We start from the raw sequence: 19,061 nt of genomic DNA on the forward strand, positions 1-19,061 counted from the left end.
ATCCACTGTGACCAGTGTTCCCTATAAACTGTACATTTCTGTAACCACATTTAGCAACCTATACCTTATATCATGTATCACTGAAGACTGCTTTTTTTAGTAGCCTCTGCATCTGCTCAAATAAAGGAGAAATCATGCCCTTCTGGTGAGTGTCTCCCACACAGTTTTTCATAAGAACGTTACACTCAGGGTTCATCCTAAATTCCTGACCAAAGTTCTTTGACTTCCATATGAACCAGTTTATTCATCACCCAGTTTTCTTTCCCAAGTTGCACTCAAATCCAGGGAAAGCTAAATTTCATACACTTACTGTAATAAGGACATTGTCATACTATCTTAACTGGACAAAATAGTTCAGGAATACACCTACACTGATAGTGGCTTTCCCTAATAGTGTCAGGAAATATCCTTACAAAGATTATCAAAATGGGTCTCCAACAATAGAACAAACTATAGAACAAATGTTATGAGGTAGCCAAGTTAGATCTTACCACATTAGTGCTTGTTTCACTGGGGAGCACACACACATACCACCAACGGTGTTGTGGAGACCTTCTTTGTGCTTTCCAGTTTGGGCCTGTACAGATTGGCTGCCAGTCCTTTGACCCATTGCTTACAACAGCAATTGACTGTGATTTCTGTTACTGGCTAGTATGAAAGGTAAAGTATATGCAACAAGGGAAAATTGCTTACCAGTAATTCTATTTGTCAAAGTCCTTTCTTCTCCCTTTTTACATTGTTCCTGACTCCTACCCACTCTGACTGAGTTTGAGCACATGCCCTCCTTCTGTCCACACACAAATCAGCTGGACTCAGCAAGCACTCAGGTCCCAGGTTGTAGGACTCTGCTTCAGGATTCGGGGAGTGGTCAAAGTGCTTGGGTTCATACCCTGTCATTTTGCAATATGGATGCAGCTCAAACCACTGACCCAAGTCAGAAGTGCAGTATTGAAGCATTAGCAAGGTTGAGAGAGACAGATCCAGTACTTATAAAGCTAGGTTTACAATGCAGTTTACAAAGCTGTCAAGCATGGGCTTGGAAACACTGAATCCACAAGGCCAGGTTCCACAGATCTGGGCTTAGTCTGCAGTGGAAATGTACCCTTAGGACAAGTCACTCGGAGAATTTCATTGATGTAAGTCTTTACTTTGCTATTGAAACCCTATTGGCAACGAAGTGGGTGTTGATGTTCATACACTCCTTTTGAATAATTGAGCTTTTGCCTTCTTGCTTCTGGTAGGTGGAGCCGTAAAGTTCTCTATAATTGGTGCTGCTGGATAGAATGGAAAAGGAACCTATGCCAATGAGACATTTTCTCCTGTAGAATAAGCAGTTAGCCCACAGTTCCATTTGATGCTCTTTGCATTTACTGTATATTGGCAAAGAAAATGCGGCATTGGAAGCGGAACAGCTGGAGAGCTAAATAAAAGTTCATAGCATCCTTTCAGATAGTAATCATATATTAAGCCTAATTTCATTTTCCAAAATATGTATTGGGCCAGATGGCATGTAAAGAACTATTTCATGTATCTGATCTTGCCTCATGTGCATTGCATGTTTGTTTTTGTGATGGATGGTCAGGTTCCGCCAGTGTTGTGAAGAAGCATACTTGATTCTGCGAAGACATGGAAATTTATTTATCACACTCTTTGCACTGATGTTAACTGCAGGGCTTCCAGAGCTAACCTCTGTCAAGGATATCCAGTATCTCAAGGTAAAAATCAGAATGACAACTTTGTATCTCCTGTACGTTTATTTATAGTTATACAGCAAATGCATTTCTGTACTTTTCTAAGTCTGGGATTCCATTCCATGTAATATTCAGGTAATATCTAGAACTTAAGCACAGACCCATTTCCTTCAACTATTTTGTAGATATGATACTGGAATCTGGGAGTCTGAGTGTCTAGTAGATCATGAGACTAGGAGGGCACTCAGAGGCTTGAGTGTACCTATCGTTAACTAGTAAAGGGGAGGGGGGTTGACTGAGATCTGGAAGGCAGTGCTTATGTTGCCAGAAGCTGGTGGATTTGGGAAACTAACCCTCAGCAGTCATACACAAGCACTTCTCATGTTAAGGCCTCCTGGCAGAAATGTCCCTCAAAATTTTTGAGGGACCCCCATGAAGATCCCTTGAGAGACAGCAACTAGTCATTATCTGCTCCCAAAAGAACAGTACAGTCCTGCTTACCAGACAGTATTTAAACATGTTTATAATTTTTAAAAAGCTTGATATAACAAAAAATAACTTCAAGGAGTTAGTAGATTATATAAAATATACAAACATAAATAAAATCCTGACATGTCCTCTAGAGCCTAAACTTAACAGACTATTCCTATGGCTCATAAAGGTTAATTCACCCAGAGTTTCTTTCCCCCAGTTTCAAACAGCCAAATTGGTTGTGATCCTTCATTCTAAAGACAAGCATCCTGGAAACTTGTACTCTCAGCGAAGGAAAACTGGGTGCTGATTTTCTGAGTGTTTGCTCAGTGTAAATGTCCAAGATCTCATCTCTTTGTGGCAAGATTTGCAGAGCCTGCAGCCTGGCCTTGTCCTTGATAGGGTGTGTGGTCACTAGGTGGGACTCCCCCGGACCTTGGTGCAAATTTCCTGAGGCACACGCATCCTGGTATGTATGGTACACTCGGGTCCATGCACTGTTCAATGGACAGGTCCCTGGCATGGCTCCACTCACTGTGCCAGTACTACTCCCTGGCTCACGACTCCTTGCAACATGTCCGTGAGGAACACACGTTGGAGGTCCTGCTCTGCTTCACAGCATTGCTCATTGGCTGTTCAGCATAAATCCCACAGCCGCTCTCAAGCCCATGAGAAACCAGGTGACCACCAATGCCAACATTGCAATGGCCTTGTGGCAAATACCCTCCTCCAGTTCCCCCATCTCTAAGTGGGTGGAGCACAAATACTTTGTACCAGCAAAGAGGCACGACTACCTTTACTCCCACCCTGGTAATAGAAGCTGTCATCCACCAGGAGAGGCAAAACCAGCAAGAGGCAACTCTGAAAAACTGACTTAAAGAGACTTGATTTGAGAGAAAAATGTATTAATCTTGCAGCTTAAAGCTCTGGATGGTGACTAACCAAGCCTTTATAACCCACTAGTAGGTAAACATGTGGCAAGCTATCTGTATGTTTGAATCTTCTTTCCCAGGGGACTCAAAGGCTGTGTCTAGACTGGCAAGTTTTTCCGCAAAATCATCTGCTTTTATGGAAAAACTTGCCAGCTGTCTACACTGGCCATTTGAATTTCCGCAAGAACACTGACGATCTCATGTAAGATCATCAGTGTTCTTGCGGAAATACTGTCCTGCTCCCGTTCGGGCAAAAGCCCTCTTGCGCAAATCATTTGCGCAAGAGGGCCAGTGTAAACAGCACAGTACTACTTTTGCAGAAAAGCGTCCTGCCAATCTAGACGCGCTTTTCCGCTAAAAGCATTTCTGGAAAATCATGCCAGTGTAGACGTAGCCTAAGAGTTTTAGGCTCTGGAAGAGGAGGGGGCAACAGTTGCTTGAGCCTTAGGGTTGCAGCCTTGGATGCTGCAGACAAAGCAACTCATTCCATGGATCGACCCTTCAATGCAGCAGCCCTGTTTGTAGAGCAGATAAGACACTCAACTACATGGGTTGAAGGACTCCCGCATCACCCTCTGCATCTGTGAGCTGCACATCCTAGGGCTAGTGTGTAAGAAACATAAGCCCCAAACTGCACCTACTCAGCCTTCCCAGCTGTCAGTTGTAAGGGGTTTGGAAAGAAACTGTCTAAGTCTCACTATTCCATGCAGCCCAGCTCCTTCTGTCCTAGGGTTCAACTCCAAGCATCCTTTTTGAGGGTACAATAAAGAATGATGTACCTCTCAGACCACTGGATCCTCCTTCCACCGGTTGCACTCTTTCCATCCTGTCTTGCCCTCTATAGCTGCTGGGTCCTCACCATGGTGCAATAAGGGTATATGATCTCCTCCATCCCTCTCCCAACCTCCTTCACTGTCTCTCTTTGGGACCCTTCTCATAAGACCCTCTTTCTGCAAGAAGTCACAGGATTGCAGCCATAGGGAGCCATGGGAAGCAGTGACCAGGGCCACTCCTCTTCCCACAGCTCCTCTTAGCTGCAAACACTGAACTGCAGCCAATGAGAGCCATGAGGCTCCATGGCTGTGGAACTGTTAAGAAAACAAACTGGAGTGACCCATTAGCAGCATTCTCAGAGTAGAGCCATGGCCCATTTTGAGAAACACTGCTCAAAGACAAAAGAGGGGCTCCAACCCATTCTGGATCTGCATGGCTCAAACCACTACCTGGCAAGGTACAAGTCCCATATGGTTTCCCTGGCTTCCATCATCCCCTCTTTGGATCCAGGAGATTAGTATGCTGCCCTCTATCTCAAGGATATGTATTTCAAGACTCACAAATGCTTCTTACAGTTCGTGGTGGGGACAAACTACTACCAAATCACACTTCTCCTGTTCAGCCTAGCCACAGCCCCTTGGTTATTTACCAAATGTATGTCAGTGGTTGGCGCCCACCTCAGACGACCAGGGGTGCAGATTTTACTTTACCTGGACAATTGACTCATCAAGGGCAACTCCCAAGGTCCACATGCATGTGGTTCTTCTGCTCCACCTGTCATCACCTCAGCCTGTTTGTAAGCATAGAAAAGCAACAGTTAGGGTACGTCTACACTGCATCCCTAGTTCGAACTAGGGATGCAAATGGAGACGACCAAAGTAGTTAATGAAGCGGGGATTTAAATATCCCGCGCTCCATTAACATGATCTCGCCGGCGCGCTAGTTCGAATCACGGCTGATTCGAACCAGGAAGTGCGCGCTGGGACGCGTTAGTTTGGACTAATGCCCTTAGTCCGAACTAATGTTACTCCTCAAAAAATGAGGAGTAACATTAGTTCGGATTAAGGGCTTTAGTCTGAACTAACGCGTCCCAGCGCGCACTTCCTGGTTCGAATCAGCCGTGATTCGAACTAGCGCGCCGGCGAGATCATGTTAATGGAGCGCGGGATATTTAAATCCCCGCTTCATTAACTACTTCGGTCGTCTCCATTTGCATCCCTAGTTCGAACTAGGGATGCAGTGTAGACGTACCCTTAGTGACTCCAATGCATAGAATTTATGGTGCAGTACTCGATTCAGCCGTGGTGAGGGCATTCCTTCCTCTGGACAAATGATGTACCCTCATGGACATTATAGACTTCCTGAGCACGTCTCCAACCGCTACAGCCAGTGACTGCCTTCTGTTTCTCATGCGCATAGTGGCATCCGCTTACGGCATATTTAAACGTGTGTTTTGGATGTGCCCTCTCCAGCAGTGGCTGGCACCAGTTTATACCCCCTCTGGACACCACAAGCCTACTTCTCAGTTCTTATGCCTGGTGGATGAGTCCCAAAAATATTCTGTTGGGAGTACCATTCTGGACCTCTCCCCACTCCTCCTTCAAGCCAGTATCAGACGTGTTGAGCTGGGAACACCGCTCTCCATAAATGTCAAGGAGCTATAAATGGTTCGCAGAGCATGCAAGGTCTTCCTCCCGCACCTGGCAGGCAGAGTGGTCCAAGTCTTCACAGACAGAATGGCCACGATGTTCTGTACTGGGGTGGGGCTTGCTCTGGCACGCTTTGTCAGGAGGCCATCTGCCTCTGGTACTTCTGCATCCAGCACAGTATTCATCTGGAGGCTTGCCATCTCCTACGTGCGGGGAATCTCTTAGCTGACGAGCTGAGCAGACAGTTCTCTTCTCATTACAAGAGACTCTCCATCTGCTAGTTGCCACCATGCTCTTCTAGAAGTGGGGCACTCCCTAGGTGGACCTCTTCACCACAGCACAGAATGCAAAGTGTTGCATCTTCTGCTCCAGACAGTGAGTGGATGAGGGGTTCTTGGCAGAGGCCTTCCTCCTCCCATGTTCAGGTGAACATTTGTATACATTTCCCCCAATTACCACCATCGCCAGGCTGTTTTTGGAAGTCAAACAAGACAGGGTGAAGATCATTCTCATAGTGCTGCTATGGCACCATCAGCATTGGTATGCTACTCTGATGAGCCTCATGGTGTCCTCCCTCCCTTGTGGCTCCTGCACGCTGCCCAGACCTGCTCTCAGGATCACTGCTGCCTTTTCCATCCAGATCTGCCATCACTTTACCTCATGGTGTAGCTGCTCCATAGCTGAATGTGGAGGAGCGATCCTGTTCAAATGCAGTTCAGCATGTCCTTTTGGGAAACAATAAGCCATTGACCAGGAAGAGTTGTGTAGTCAAATGGATTCTGTCCAGCAGGTCTCACCCCTATGGAGGTTTCTGTCCAGATCATCTTGGATTATATTCTCCACTTGAAAGAAAAGGGCTTGGTACTAACGTCTATCCAAGTGCACTTGGCGGTGATCTCGGCTTTTCAAACACTGATGCAAGGTCTATTTTTTCCCCTAACATTATGGTGAGATTCCTGAGGGGTTCTTGGGTGGTTCTTTCCATATGTACAGCCCCCTGTTCCTCAATGGGACCTTAATCTGGTTTTCTCCAGACTTACTGAACCACAGTTCAATCCCATGATGGCTTTCCTCGTGACATTTAAGTTGATTAAGAGGGTCTCCAAGTTGCATGCCTAGATTTCAGAGTTCCCAAACATTGTGTACTTTAAAGACAAGGTGCATCTGAGACCTAACTTCTTTGAGGCTGTCTCTCTGGGTGCTCCACTTTAGCTGTTTGGGTGCCTCTGTGCGCCCGGCCAGAAGATTTGTATAGCAGTGCTTTAGCTAGGCTGTTTGCACAGCATTCCTGATGCGCAAGTGGCTAATGCACATGCACAAACCCCGACCCCTAAGTTCCTTCTCTGCCGTGTCTGATGCTGGTTGGAAGCCGCAGTGTGCTCTACATTGAGCTCCTCATTTAGATAGCTTTCATCTTAGAGTTTTAGTCAGGGGTAGCTTTGAAACCATTATCTTTACCCGGCTGCAAACTGTGGAACCGCAAATAAGCAGAGGCTTTTGGCCCACTGCTTTGATCGCCCCCTCGGGTTCCCCCTAACATCTTTTAATCTATTTAATCTTTTTTAACCTTTTAATGTTTTACAAGTTCTTACTATTTTGTTCATTGATTCATCAGCCTGAGGAGATCATCTGCAACTCCTTCTCATACCTCTGGCATACACACCTCAGGCATACACAACAGTGGCCCCCCATCTCAGGCATACACAACAGTGGCCGGCACATAGACACCACCTATCTGCCACTTATATTTTTCCCACCCAGACAGGCGTTCGATTAGCTCCACTGCCTGAGTACCTCAGGGAGTTCTTCACAGAGCCCTGATTGCCGAAACAAATACACCGAGACAGCTATTTCACTTGAACAGCATTCTGACCAGACTTAATTTCTGGCATTTTTCTGCATCTCCACTTATATGCTCGCAGCAGCGATGTCAGATAAGGTGGCGGAAGCTGCCTCAGCTGTGAGCTCTGCATCCTCTAAACAATTTAAGAGGGTAAATGTAGATATCAGCAGGGAATCCCTTTCACCGAGGAAAGGGTGATCCCACAGTTCCAAGCCAGTTCCATCCCCTGTAGGGGCTCCAGACAAGATCTTGCCAAGGCCACTATCACCCCCTGCGTCCCAAGGGTCCAAGACCTGGCTTCAATGCTGAAACAGGCTTGCAAGCCTAAGCCCTTGGTGGCACAAAAAATCTCTAGGCAGTTGTTACACCGCCTGCACAAACCTCGCGCTCTGCCTCTGATAAAAATAGCGGGTTGACTAAAGCCCCATGCTCGACTCTGCCAGTGTGTGCATCCACCTCGCACTCTGGCAAGGCAAAAGGCTCACTGCCACAGTAGCCCCTGCCGCCTATGCCTCAAATTTATTCTTTTATTCTATGGACAGGATAAAGGCTACCTCAGCACCCACTACTCCGCTTTTCGGTACTGACACCTCTCTGACATTTCCCAGGTTCTCTCCAGCACGTATAACAGCTCCTGCACCTCCCTCCTATAGCAAGGAGGAAGCTGTGTCTCTTTCAAATGCTGCCTCACCCAGGCATTCCTCCCCCAGAAGGAGGACACCTCTCCCACAACCAATGATGCCTCAATGGCACCCTGACCAGAGGCTACAGCCTCTTATGCCCAGGCCTCCCGCTTGGTCATACTGGGACTCCTGGGCATCTCTCAGAGCACCCCAGCAGCAGCAACAAGGTCAGCATGCTGGTCAGACTCTCTAGATGACCTCTCTAGATGTGTCTGGGGACCAAACTGACACCGATCATCCCTTTTGTGATGATGATACCAATGACTCATCACACCTGCCAACTCAGCTCTCCTCTAGAGGATACCCTTATGCCACCTATTCCCTATTCCAGGGCTATTCAGGACCTTTTCAGAAGGTGGCTGATGTGTTAGAAATCTCATTAATGACACAGCTCGACACCCAACATAAGCTTACCAGCATCCTGCACACTAAACCATCAGTAAAATTAGCACTACCCATGGAACCTGTCTTCATGGATCCCACTAAAAACTGGTGGCAAACACCAGCCACCATATCACCAGTGGACAGAAAAATGTATCCAATAGTTGCTCCCCCTAACTGCACTGGTCAGGTGAGTTAGATGGGAGAGGGGTGGAGCCGGTCTTCTGCCGATCCATATCGATGATCTCATATTGACAAAACGAAAACCCAGGGTCCCTCTGCAAAATGCCTTAGCTTTATAGTGTCTTCCCTCTCATGCAGCTCTATACCAGTTAGTCATCACATGCATATGCATCATCTGTGAGAGTCGTCATATGCAGTTAAACATCTGTGACACCTTCTTCTGGGTTGTCTTAATACTACCACATTCACCTTCAAAGAGGGTCCTTCCAAAAGTAGGCACTTGCTGCTGACTCCCAAGGCGTCCATAGGTCCAATCTGTTTTCAATGAGCCCACTTCACAGCTCTCATTGTTCTTGGATTTGGCTTCCACCCCTCTCCAACCATTGCAAATACAGGGAGGTGCTTGTCTTTCATGCCTTATCCATTCACACCTCGTTCACTCAACAGGAAAATCAATTAAGCAAAAAGAGGGGTACAAAGTCTACAAGATATAAGGTTTCCATGTAAAAAGACTTAATACAACGTTTCTATGTTCTATATGAAAGCATAAAAAGTTTCTATATAAAAGGACTTAATACAACAAAGCTAAAGACTTATTACAATGCTAAAAGGACTTGATTCAAAGTTAAAATAAAAATTTCAATGAGAAAATTATTAATACAGGGATTAACGAGCTGTATCTACACAAACATACCTTACCAAAATCCATTCCCCCTGATAGAGTGGAAATGGCTTGATCTCATGGGTAGGAGAGCCTACTCATCTGTCTCCTTCCAACTATGCATTTCCAATCATGCAGCCATGCTGGCAAAACACACACATCACATTTTTGAACAGATATCCACTTTTATTAAGTAAATACCAGACACAAAAGGGAACAGTTTAAAGCCAAAACAAACGAGAGCTCCCTAATAGCCAGGGCCTTACAGTTCTCCTTTGATTCTGCTGACACCGCTGCTGGTTCCCTTGCAGCCGCAGTAGTGATGAGGAGAGCATCCTGGCTCCATAGATCTGGCTTCCCAAAAGAGGTTCAGACAAGGGTCAGGGATCTCCCATTCAAGGGCCCAAAACTTTTCACAGAGTCCTCTGACGGTTCATTGCACTCCCTGAAAAATTCCAGAGCCTCCCTTCGCATGCTGGGCATCCAGGTTCCTGTGCAGAAACATAAACAAAATAAGGGCTATACTCAGGGGTATAGACCTGCCTTCTTTACTCAACCACAAAGGCAGTATGACCATAGAAAGCAACAACGCCAAAACATAGGCGACAATCCGCTGAACAACCCACCACGTCCCAGCCCTCTAATGCTAGAAAAACAGTTTGAAGTTCAAGGTCGGGAGTTGTCAAACTTGTCCCTCCTCTCCCATCCTTCATGGCACTCCAATGCCCACACAACGCCTAGCACCATTTTATCACCACTGGTGCCTCATAACATCTGACAAGTGAGTGTTGAACATCAGAAAGAACGGATACTACATACCATTCCTGTCCTTTCCAAAACTCCAACCACCCACCCCATTCTCCTTCAGGGACCCATCTAACAAGACCATCCTGTGTCAAGAGATCGTCCACCTGCTCTCCATCAAAGCAGTGGAACATGTTCCCCACCAGTACCACAACACTGGCTTTTATTCCCACTATTGCCTCACGGGTCAGGGGGGTGAAGGCCTTGCCCTTCATGGCTTATTAAATCTAGCCGGGAAGAGATGACTGGTTGGGTCCAGGAAATTATTAATGTGTCTTTTAGATCTGGTATGATTCCTGCTGCCATGAAAGGGGCAGTGATAAAACCGTTACTTAAGACATTCCCTGGACTCACATGATTTGAATAACTATCACCCAGTTGCTAATATTCCCTTCTTGGGCAAGGCACGTGAGCGGGCGGTGGTGTTGCAACTCCAAGCTTTCTTGGGAGAAACAGACTATTTAGATCCATTTCAGTCTGTCTTTATGCCGGGTTTTGGAACTGAAACTGCCTTGGTTGCCCTGGTAGACGACCTACGTCGGGAGATAGACGGGGAGTGCATGCCTGTTGATTCTCTTGGACCTCTCAGCAGCTTTTGATACCATCCACCATGGTATCCTTCTGGAGCACCTGACAGAGCTGGGTACCAGAGGCATTGTTCTACAGTGGTTCCAATCATACCTGTCGGGATGCTTTCAGAAGGTGGAGCTAGGGGGCTGCTATTCGACCCCATGGTGATTGTGCTGTGGGGTCCCACAAGGTTCCACCTTGTCCTCTATGCTGTTTAACATCTACAATAAGCCGCTGGGAGAGGTCATAGGGAGTTTTGGAGGACGGTGCCATCGATATGCAGATGACACCCAACTCTATTTCCCTGTGACATCAGAACCAGGTGTGGCGGTGACTGATCTAAACCGGTGTCTGGAGGCAGTGATGGTTTGGATGAAGTCAAACAAGCTGAAGTTGAATCCAGATAAGACTGAGGTCCTGTGGATCAGGAGGCCATCTGTTCGGAAATGTAGCGTGGCACCTGTCCTAGACATGGTTACCCTCCCCCTGAAAGAACAGGTATACAGTTTGAGAGTCCTCCTAGACCCTTTTTTAACATTTGAAAACCAGATTTCTTCAGTGGCCAGAAGTGCTTTTGGAAAGCTTCGTCTGATCCGCCAGCTGCAACCCTTCCTGAACTAGCATGACTTGGCCACAGTGGTCCAGGCTCTTGTTACATCCCGACTGGATTACTGTAATGCGCTTTTATGTGGGGCTGCCTCTAAAGAGCCTTCAAAAACTTCAACTGGTCCAGAATGCAGCTGCTCAAATTTTAACTAATACTTGTTATACAGAGCACATTATGCCAGTGCTCCGGCAGCTGCATGAGCTTCCAGTATGTTTCTGGGCACAATTTAAGGTCTTGGTTATGACCAATAAAGCCCTAAATGGGTTGGGTCTGGGGTATCTGAAGGACCGTCTTCTCCCATATGAACCTGCCCAGGGATTGAGGTCAGCTGGGAAGACTCTGCTCCATGTTCCCTCACTTATGGAGATAAGATTAACATATATGTGGAGCAGAGCTTTCTCAGCCTTTGCTCCCAGGCTGTGGAATTCTCTTCCTCAGGATATTCAAATGGTGCCAACGTTAGCATTCTAAGGCCACCCTTTTTGCGTGTGTGTGTGTGTGTGTGTGTGTGTGTGTGTGTGTGTGTGCGTGCCTCCTCTTGAGATGTTTTTAACAGGTTTTATGTCCTTCTGGAGTCTTGTATTTTAATTTTTATATATATTTGTATTGCATCTTTAAAAAATTTTGTCAGCTGCCTCAAATATTTTAAATAGGCGGGGTAAAAACATTTTAAATAAATAAATAAATAAATAGACTCTTAGTAGCCACACAAAGGATTGCCAATTGGGTATCCTCCTATATTCAAGCATGCTATCAGTTGGCAGATACTCAGCCGACCCCACTTATCAGGGCTCACTTAACCAGAGCACAATCCTCCTTGGTCACCAGCCTCATCAGTTTTCCTATCCTGGACATTTGTAAGTCTGTAACATGGTCCTTGGTGCACACCTTTGCTATACACCAGTGGTTCTCAAACTGCAGTCTGCGGCCCTTCCAGGTGATCCGTGGTTGAGCTCAGCCTCCCCTTCCTCAACAGGGAGCTCGCACTGGCACTCCAGCCTGGTACCCCCCATGAGTTTAGCGTGCCAGTGGTGGGGAGCGAGGTAGGGAGGGATGGAGTGGGGAGAGAGCCCCGAGCCCGAAGCCTCGCTGCATGATATGACTTATAGGAAATAAATGGAGCCAGAAGTAGTTCTGCATACTACCACTCCCCCTCCCATGACAGGGGGAACAGTAGCACGCAGATGTGCTGCTCCCATTGGCTGGAATCTGGTCAATGGGAGCAGCAGAAGGCTGTGCCTATGAGTGGTACGGGGTGAGAAGGCAAGTAAGTGCTCCCTTCCCCCTCACGACCAACCCCCTCCACTGAGACCCTGCACTCCCAGCCTGCTTCTGCATCCTCCCATGCTCCTAAACCCTTCCCCTTTGCCAGAATCCCTGCCCTCCTACCCCCAGCCTGCTCCTGCACCATCCTCCCTGGCTAGACACCCTACTCCCAGCCTACACTGCACCCTATCTCCCATCCAGAACTTGCACCCTTATCCCCTCCTGTACCCCCATTCCTATGCCACTTGCTGGCAGCTCTGTCATGCACACTGAATTCACCCACCCCAGAGTCGAGGACGGTCCACAAAATCCACTAACCCCAGAAACCCAGAAGAGTAAATCTGGTCTATGGGAAGCTCTGAACCTCAGTCCTCCCTCTCTCTCCCCCTGTGCAGCTGGAACACCAGAGGAGTGAGGTGTCTCAGTTGGGGGCCACATCAATGAGGGTTGAGGGGTTTTGATGGGATTTTTTGCTGCTTCAACTGATTTTTCTGTGGGTCAGTGGCCCCCAATACAAAAAAGGTCCCCCACCCCTGCTATAAATAAAGAAAACATGGAAACCTTTTGTGTTGGACATAAATTAATATTTTCTTTGAAGTATGATAAACTAACATGAGTTTTAAAGTGCTTAATCTGTTTAATAATTTAAATTAATATTTCCTTTCTTACTGGTTTAAATTAAATCATTTTCCCTAACTGCAGCACTAGCAAAATGGCTTGAGCGTAATGACATAATTAACGGAGAGTTTCCATTAGCAGCTGGTGGTTGCGGAAAGGTTTACATTGAGCTATGTGGGCCACAGGCCAAAAAGTTTGAGAACCACTGCTATACAGTATGCCTGAGAGGATGTTGCCTTTGGAAGGGCTGTGAAAGGGCTCTTGGGATGTCAGTGAACTTCTCCCACCTCTACACTTACTGTCTGCAGTCACCCACATTGAATGAAAATGAGCAGTCACTCAAAGAAGAAAAGACTCTGTTCTTTGAGTTGTGTTGCTCATGTCCATTCAGCTTCCCACTCTCCTTCCCCCCTGTGTTGGCTCCCCTACAAGTACTGCCAAGGGAAAATCTTCTGGTACCAGTGCCTGTGGCGAATGCCCACACCTATGTTAAATTGACATGAGCAGCACCCCCTCTCGAAGAGCTCCAGTTATGGAAGATATAGTTCCAATGATTCATTGTCACTTGTAAAAAGTGTAGTCCCAACTGCTTGTTTTTTCCTATCTAGAATCTCCCCTGGGCTATGTCTAGACTGCAAGCCTCTTTTGAAAGAGGCTTTTTCGAAAGATACTTTCGAAAAAGCCTCTTTCGAAAAAGAGCGTCTAGACTGCAAGTGGAAATTTCGAAAAAGCAAGTCGCTTTTTTGAAAGAAAGTAGCGAGTAAGTCTGGATGCTCTCTTTCTAAAAAGCCCTGTTGGCATTCAAGAATGCCTTTTTTTCGAAAGAGCACTTTCAAAAAAAGGCGTTCTTCCTTGTGAAATGAGGTTTACCGCCGTCGAAAGAAAAGCCGCGTTCTTTCGATTTAATTTCGAAGGAACGCGGCTGTAGTCTAGACGCTGGTGAAGTTTTTTCGAAAAAAGGCTACTTTTTTCGAAAAAAAACCCTGAGTCTGGACACAGCCCTGGAGACATTACTATCATTTGATGTGCATTTTTGAAGCATACAGTGCACAATTACCTATAACCAGACAGATAGTTAAGCATCTGTGGCCTGAAGGAACTTTGTTTAACACCTTCTGTTAACCAGTCCCAAGTCACAGACCTTAAGAACATAATTTGCATTATATTTACATAACTGCTTGCATCATTATCCATACATACATTTTGCAATAATTATAGGGACCAGACAGAGATCTTACGTGACGCACTTTGGCAAACTAGAATGTAGAGTCCTGACCCAAGGACTCTACCCTTATGAATCCTTGTGCCCTTTTCCACTTGGCTCTTAAGAGGTCAGATTCTCACCCTCTGGGGTGCTGATTTCATTAAGATTAGTAGGAGCTGAAGAGACTTGTATCCCCTCCGAAGTTTTTTATGACCTAACAAATTGCTGAGGAACACAGTGCTGTGGCAAAAAAGGCTTTGCTTAATTTTTAGGTCAAAATAAAGAAATAGTTTTAAAAGTATCTTAACATTATCTAGGGAAGTCGTTCACATTTTATATAGGATGACTGATTTGCACCATTGAACAGTGTAGCATGTTAATTGCTTTATTTGGGTAAAGTACATTTTTCATACCAGCTTTTCCAGGCTGCCACTTTTTTAGATTCTTTATAAATTCATTTTTTGCCAACACAGAGTTGCCATCTGCCTGTATGTTGCTCATAACTTTCAGTTACATGTTCTTCAGCAGTTGTTTGTTGCTTTATCAGTAAACACTGTCCAAAGTTGATTTCCTCTTTCTTTCTAATTTTATCATCATCTCTAGAAAATATCAGTATTGATAAATGAACAAAAGATTTAAAGTAGAAAATGAAGAATGTGATTTAGAAAAATTAATTTCCTGAACAATATTGTTTTGTTTCCTTTTTGTTTTTAGGACTCTCTTGCCTTAGGGAAGAGTGAGGAAGAAGCACTAAAACAATTTAAGCAAAAATTTGATGAAGCACTCCGGGAAAGTTGGACTACAAAAGTGAACTGGATGGCTCACACTGTTCGAAAAGATTACAGATCCTAGGTGGTTTTTAGATTTGCACTAAATTGAACATTACTCTGACAGCAAGTGTTTAAAAAGGGAACTATAGACTTGACCAACAAAATGTATTTCAAATAGAAAAAAGGAAGTGGCCTGGATAACTGCTGATTCTTTTGCACTCTGCTTCTGAATGCTTGATTCCAAGACTTTCTATACAACAATAAACATCCTGGATAATCAGTTCCTGCTGATTTTGCACGCTGAGAGCTTCTAGATACTTTTTTAAATTCTTGGTACTTTAAAAAAGAGTAAATATTTTGGTTTTGTATGTTTTTGTATGTTATCTACACCCTTGGGAGATTTGGAGACCTCCTATGGAACTACTCACTGTTTTAAAATTGAGACTTAAAAGAAGGGTGAATGATTTTTATTTCTTCTAGCTAAACATGACCATGCCGCATTTATTTTTTCCATAGGAAGTCTGCCACACTTGCATACATGTATTGATGAATTTCACTGTAAAGAGTAGCCAGTTGTTGAATTACGGGGAGGTGCTTAAAGTTTTATACTGCTGCTGAAAGAACAGTATATAGATATTTGTAAGATTTCTAATGGTAATTCTTCAAAAGCACTTAGTATTTGGCCTAACTTTGCTTCCATTGACTTCACTGGGAGCAATTAGGTCAATGCTACATGCTTTTAAAAGTCCCTCCCAAAAGGTGGTATACAATTAATCTGTTTTTTAACTTGTCACAAAAAATGAAATTTCCTCTATCTGCAAAGAATTGCTTGACTCAGTCTTCCACTGAAGTTCATAACATAAACATACTGTGTAAAGTATCTATATGGAAATTTGTACTTAAAAATAATACAAATATTGATTAACAGATCATATGTCCCAAAATAATAAGGAATTTGTACCACCCAATAGGTATTTGTTTAAAAAATAGTCTATACATAAAATTCAACATGTTATAAAATACCAATCAGGAGTTATAAATCTCTTCGTACTATATTTATTAAAAGTCTGCAGTTTTAGTTTTATTACTTCTCCAGGAATTTTGTGTTCAGTTTTTAAGATGGTTGCTAAAGAAACTGGATTTGTTTTAATTTATTTAGTGAGGTATCAGCTTTTTAGGTGCTTAAATGGAGAGCAGTTGTGAGATGTGCAATAGAAACTGCTGGTTTAAAGGTGTAACATATACTGTTTCTGAACATTAGCAAGATGGAGCTTAACTACTGTTTATTCTCCAAAGACCACTGGTAGCTCTCAATTTGTGTTGACATTTGAAAGAAAAATAAATATATATTTACCTTTGGATTAGACAATTGTTTTACACTGGAATTTCATTAAAGATTATTTTACTTTGTTCATCGAGTGAATTGTTTTGTTCTCTTTACAGACCAAACGCCAAATCTAACCTAGCTAGACATTTTACACAATTGCTTGATTTCTTTTTTTGTCAGATATTAATGGTCTGAAATGCTATTATTGCTGTGTCCTCGATGTTCTGTGTTACTGCTGATGTTTTTAGTAAAATCTGTTATCTTAATATAAAGGATATGTAGGCATAAAGGGTAATAAGAAGATCTTGTACAAGTATTTTAGGAGCAAGAGGAAGACCAAGGACAGGGTAGGCCCGTTGCATAGTGAAGAGGGAGAAACAATAACAGGAAACTTGGAAATGGCAGAGGTGCTTAATGACTTCTTTGTTTCGGTTTTTGTCAAGAAGATCGATGCTTACAGGATGCCTAACATAGAGAATACTAGTGGAAATGGGGTAGGTTTAGAAGTTAAAATAAAAGAAAAAGTTAAAAATCATTTAGAAAAGTTAGCTGTCTGCAAGTCACCTGGGCCTGACTGGTGATACTCAAGGAGCTGATAGAGATATGAGCCTTTAGTTATTATCTTTAAAAAAATCATAGGAATCAGGAGAGATTCCAAAAGACTGGAAAAGGGCAAATATAGTGCCCATCTATAAAAAGGGAAATAAGAACAACTCGGAGAACTACAGACTATTCAGTTTAACTTCTGTGCCAGGGAAAATAATGGAGCAAGTAATTAAGGAATTCATCTGCAAACACCTGAAAGTAAATAAGGTGATAGGTGACAGTCAGCATGGATTTGTAAAGAACAAATCATGTCAAATCAATCTGATAGCTTTCTTTGATAAGATAACATGTCTTGAGGATAAAAGAGAAGCAGTGAATATGGTATACCTAGACTTTAGTAAGGCACTTGACACAGTCTCGCATTACTTACTTATCAATGAACTAGGCAAATACAACCTAGATGAAAAAACTATAAGGTGGGTGCATAACTGGCTGGATAACCATTCTCAGGGTATGTCTACACTACAAAGTTAGTTCAAACTAACGGACGTTAGTTCAAACTAACTTTCATAGGCGCTACACTAGCGCTCCGTTAGTCCGAACTTAATTCAAACTAACGGAGCGCTTAGTTCGAACTAGGTAATCCTCATTCCACAAGGATTAAGCCTAGTTCGAACTTACTAGTTCGAATTAAGGGCTGTGTAGCCCCTTAATTCGAACTAGTGGGAGGCTAGCCCTCCCCAGGTTTCCCTGGTGGCCACTCTGGGCACCACCAGGGAAACTCGTCTGCCCCCCTCCCGGCCCCGGACCCCTTAAAGGGGCACAGGCTGGCTACGGTGCCCGTGCCAGGTGTAAGCCTGCCAGCACCCAGCCAGCAGACCCTGCACCTGGCACGGCTCGAGCCACCCACCCGATGCCCCCCAGCCCTCCCTCTGTTCCCGGGACCAGGCTGGCGGCTCCCGGGAGCTTGCCCGGAACTGCAAGAGGCGGGCACCTGCCTGGGCTAGTGCGGACATCGTGGACCTTGTCCACGATCTCTGAACTAGGCACAGGAAAGTGGCCAGCTAGGGCAGGAGAGCTGCCAGCCTGGCCACCTGGGAGCAGGTGTGCATGAAAATAAAGGGGTCCACTGAGACCCCCGACCCTGAGCCCTGAGCATACAATGGCCGTACTGGGTCAGACCAAAGGTCCATCTAGCCCAGTAGCCTGTGTGCCGACAGCGGCCAACCCTAGGGACCCTGGAGGGGATGGACCGAAGACAGTGACCAAGCCATTTGTCTCATGCCATCCCTCTCCAGCCTTCCACAAACCTTGGGCAGGGACACCACTCCTACCCCCTGGCTAATAGCACTCCATGGACCCAACTTCCATGACTTGATCTCACTTCCCTTTAAACTCTTTTTTAGTTCTAGCCTTCACAGTCTCCTGCAGCAAGGAGTTCCACAGGTTGACTCTTTGCTTTGTGAAGAACAACTTTCTGTTACTAGTTTGAAGCCTGTTACCCATTCCTTTCCTTTGGTGTCCTCTAGTCCTTCTATTATGGGAACTACTGAAGAACTTTTCTGTATGCACCCTCTCCACCCAACTCCTGCTTTTAGAGACCTCTATCCTGTCCCCCCTCCGTCTCCTCTTTTCTAAGCTGAACAGTCCCAGTCTCTTTAGCCTCTCTTCATATGGGACCTGTTCCCAACCCCTGATCATTGTAGTTGCCCTCCCCTTTCCCACCTCCTTTTCCCAGTCTCCCCCAGTTTTGTTCAATAAAGACAGATTCCATTTTTTAACACAATTGTCCTTTATTTTGTACATCAAGAAGAGGGGCTAGGGAAGGGTAAGTGGAAGGAGGTGAGGGAGGAATGGGGTACGAGCCCCCTATGGGGAGGACTGGGCTGGCTCTGCGGGCTTCTGGGGGTGGAAGCTCTCCTGCAGCCCCCCGATTGCCCCCTCTCCCCAGATGGCAGCCTGCGGCAAGTGCAGCCGGGCTGATGGCCAGCACCAGGTGCCCCAGAGAGGGTGGACTGAAGACAACGATCAAGCGATTTGTCTCCTGCCATCCCTCTCCAGCCTCTAACAAACAGAGGCCA

At 45.2% G+C, this 19,061-nt stretch overlaps 1 protein-coding gene across 6 annotated transcripts in view; it reads left to right on the forward strand.

Moving 5' to 3' along the window:
* Positions 1-16,525, forward strand: part of PIK3CB (phosphatidylinositol-4,5-bisphosphate 3-kinase catalytic subunit beta) — a 225,115-nt gene extending 208,590 nt beyond the window's left edge. For all 6 annotated transcript variants that reach the window (XM_075937519.2, XM_075937524.2, XM_089780866.1 and 3 more), the window contains 2 exons: positions 1,583-1,715; positions 15,052-16,525. In XM_075937519.2, coding sequence (XP_075793634.2) covers positions 1,583-1,715; positions 15,052-15,189 — 271 coding nt within the window. In that variant the 3' untranslated portion in view covers positions 15,190-16,525. The remainder of the gene's footprint in view (positions 1-1,582; positions 1,716-15,051) is intronic.
* The last annotated feature ends 2,536 nt before the right edge of the window (positions 16,526-19,061 follow it).

Source organism: Pelodiscus sinensis, chromosome 10 (assembly GCF_052426305.1).
Source record: "Pelodiscus sinensis isolate ZL-2025 chromosome 10, ASM5242630v1, whole genome shotgun sequence".
In the NCBI taxonomy this organism is placed as follows: domain Eukaryota; kingdom Metazoa; phylum Chordata; order Testudines; family Trionychidae; genus Pelodiscus; species Pelodiscus sinensis.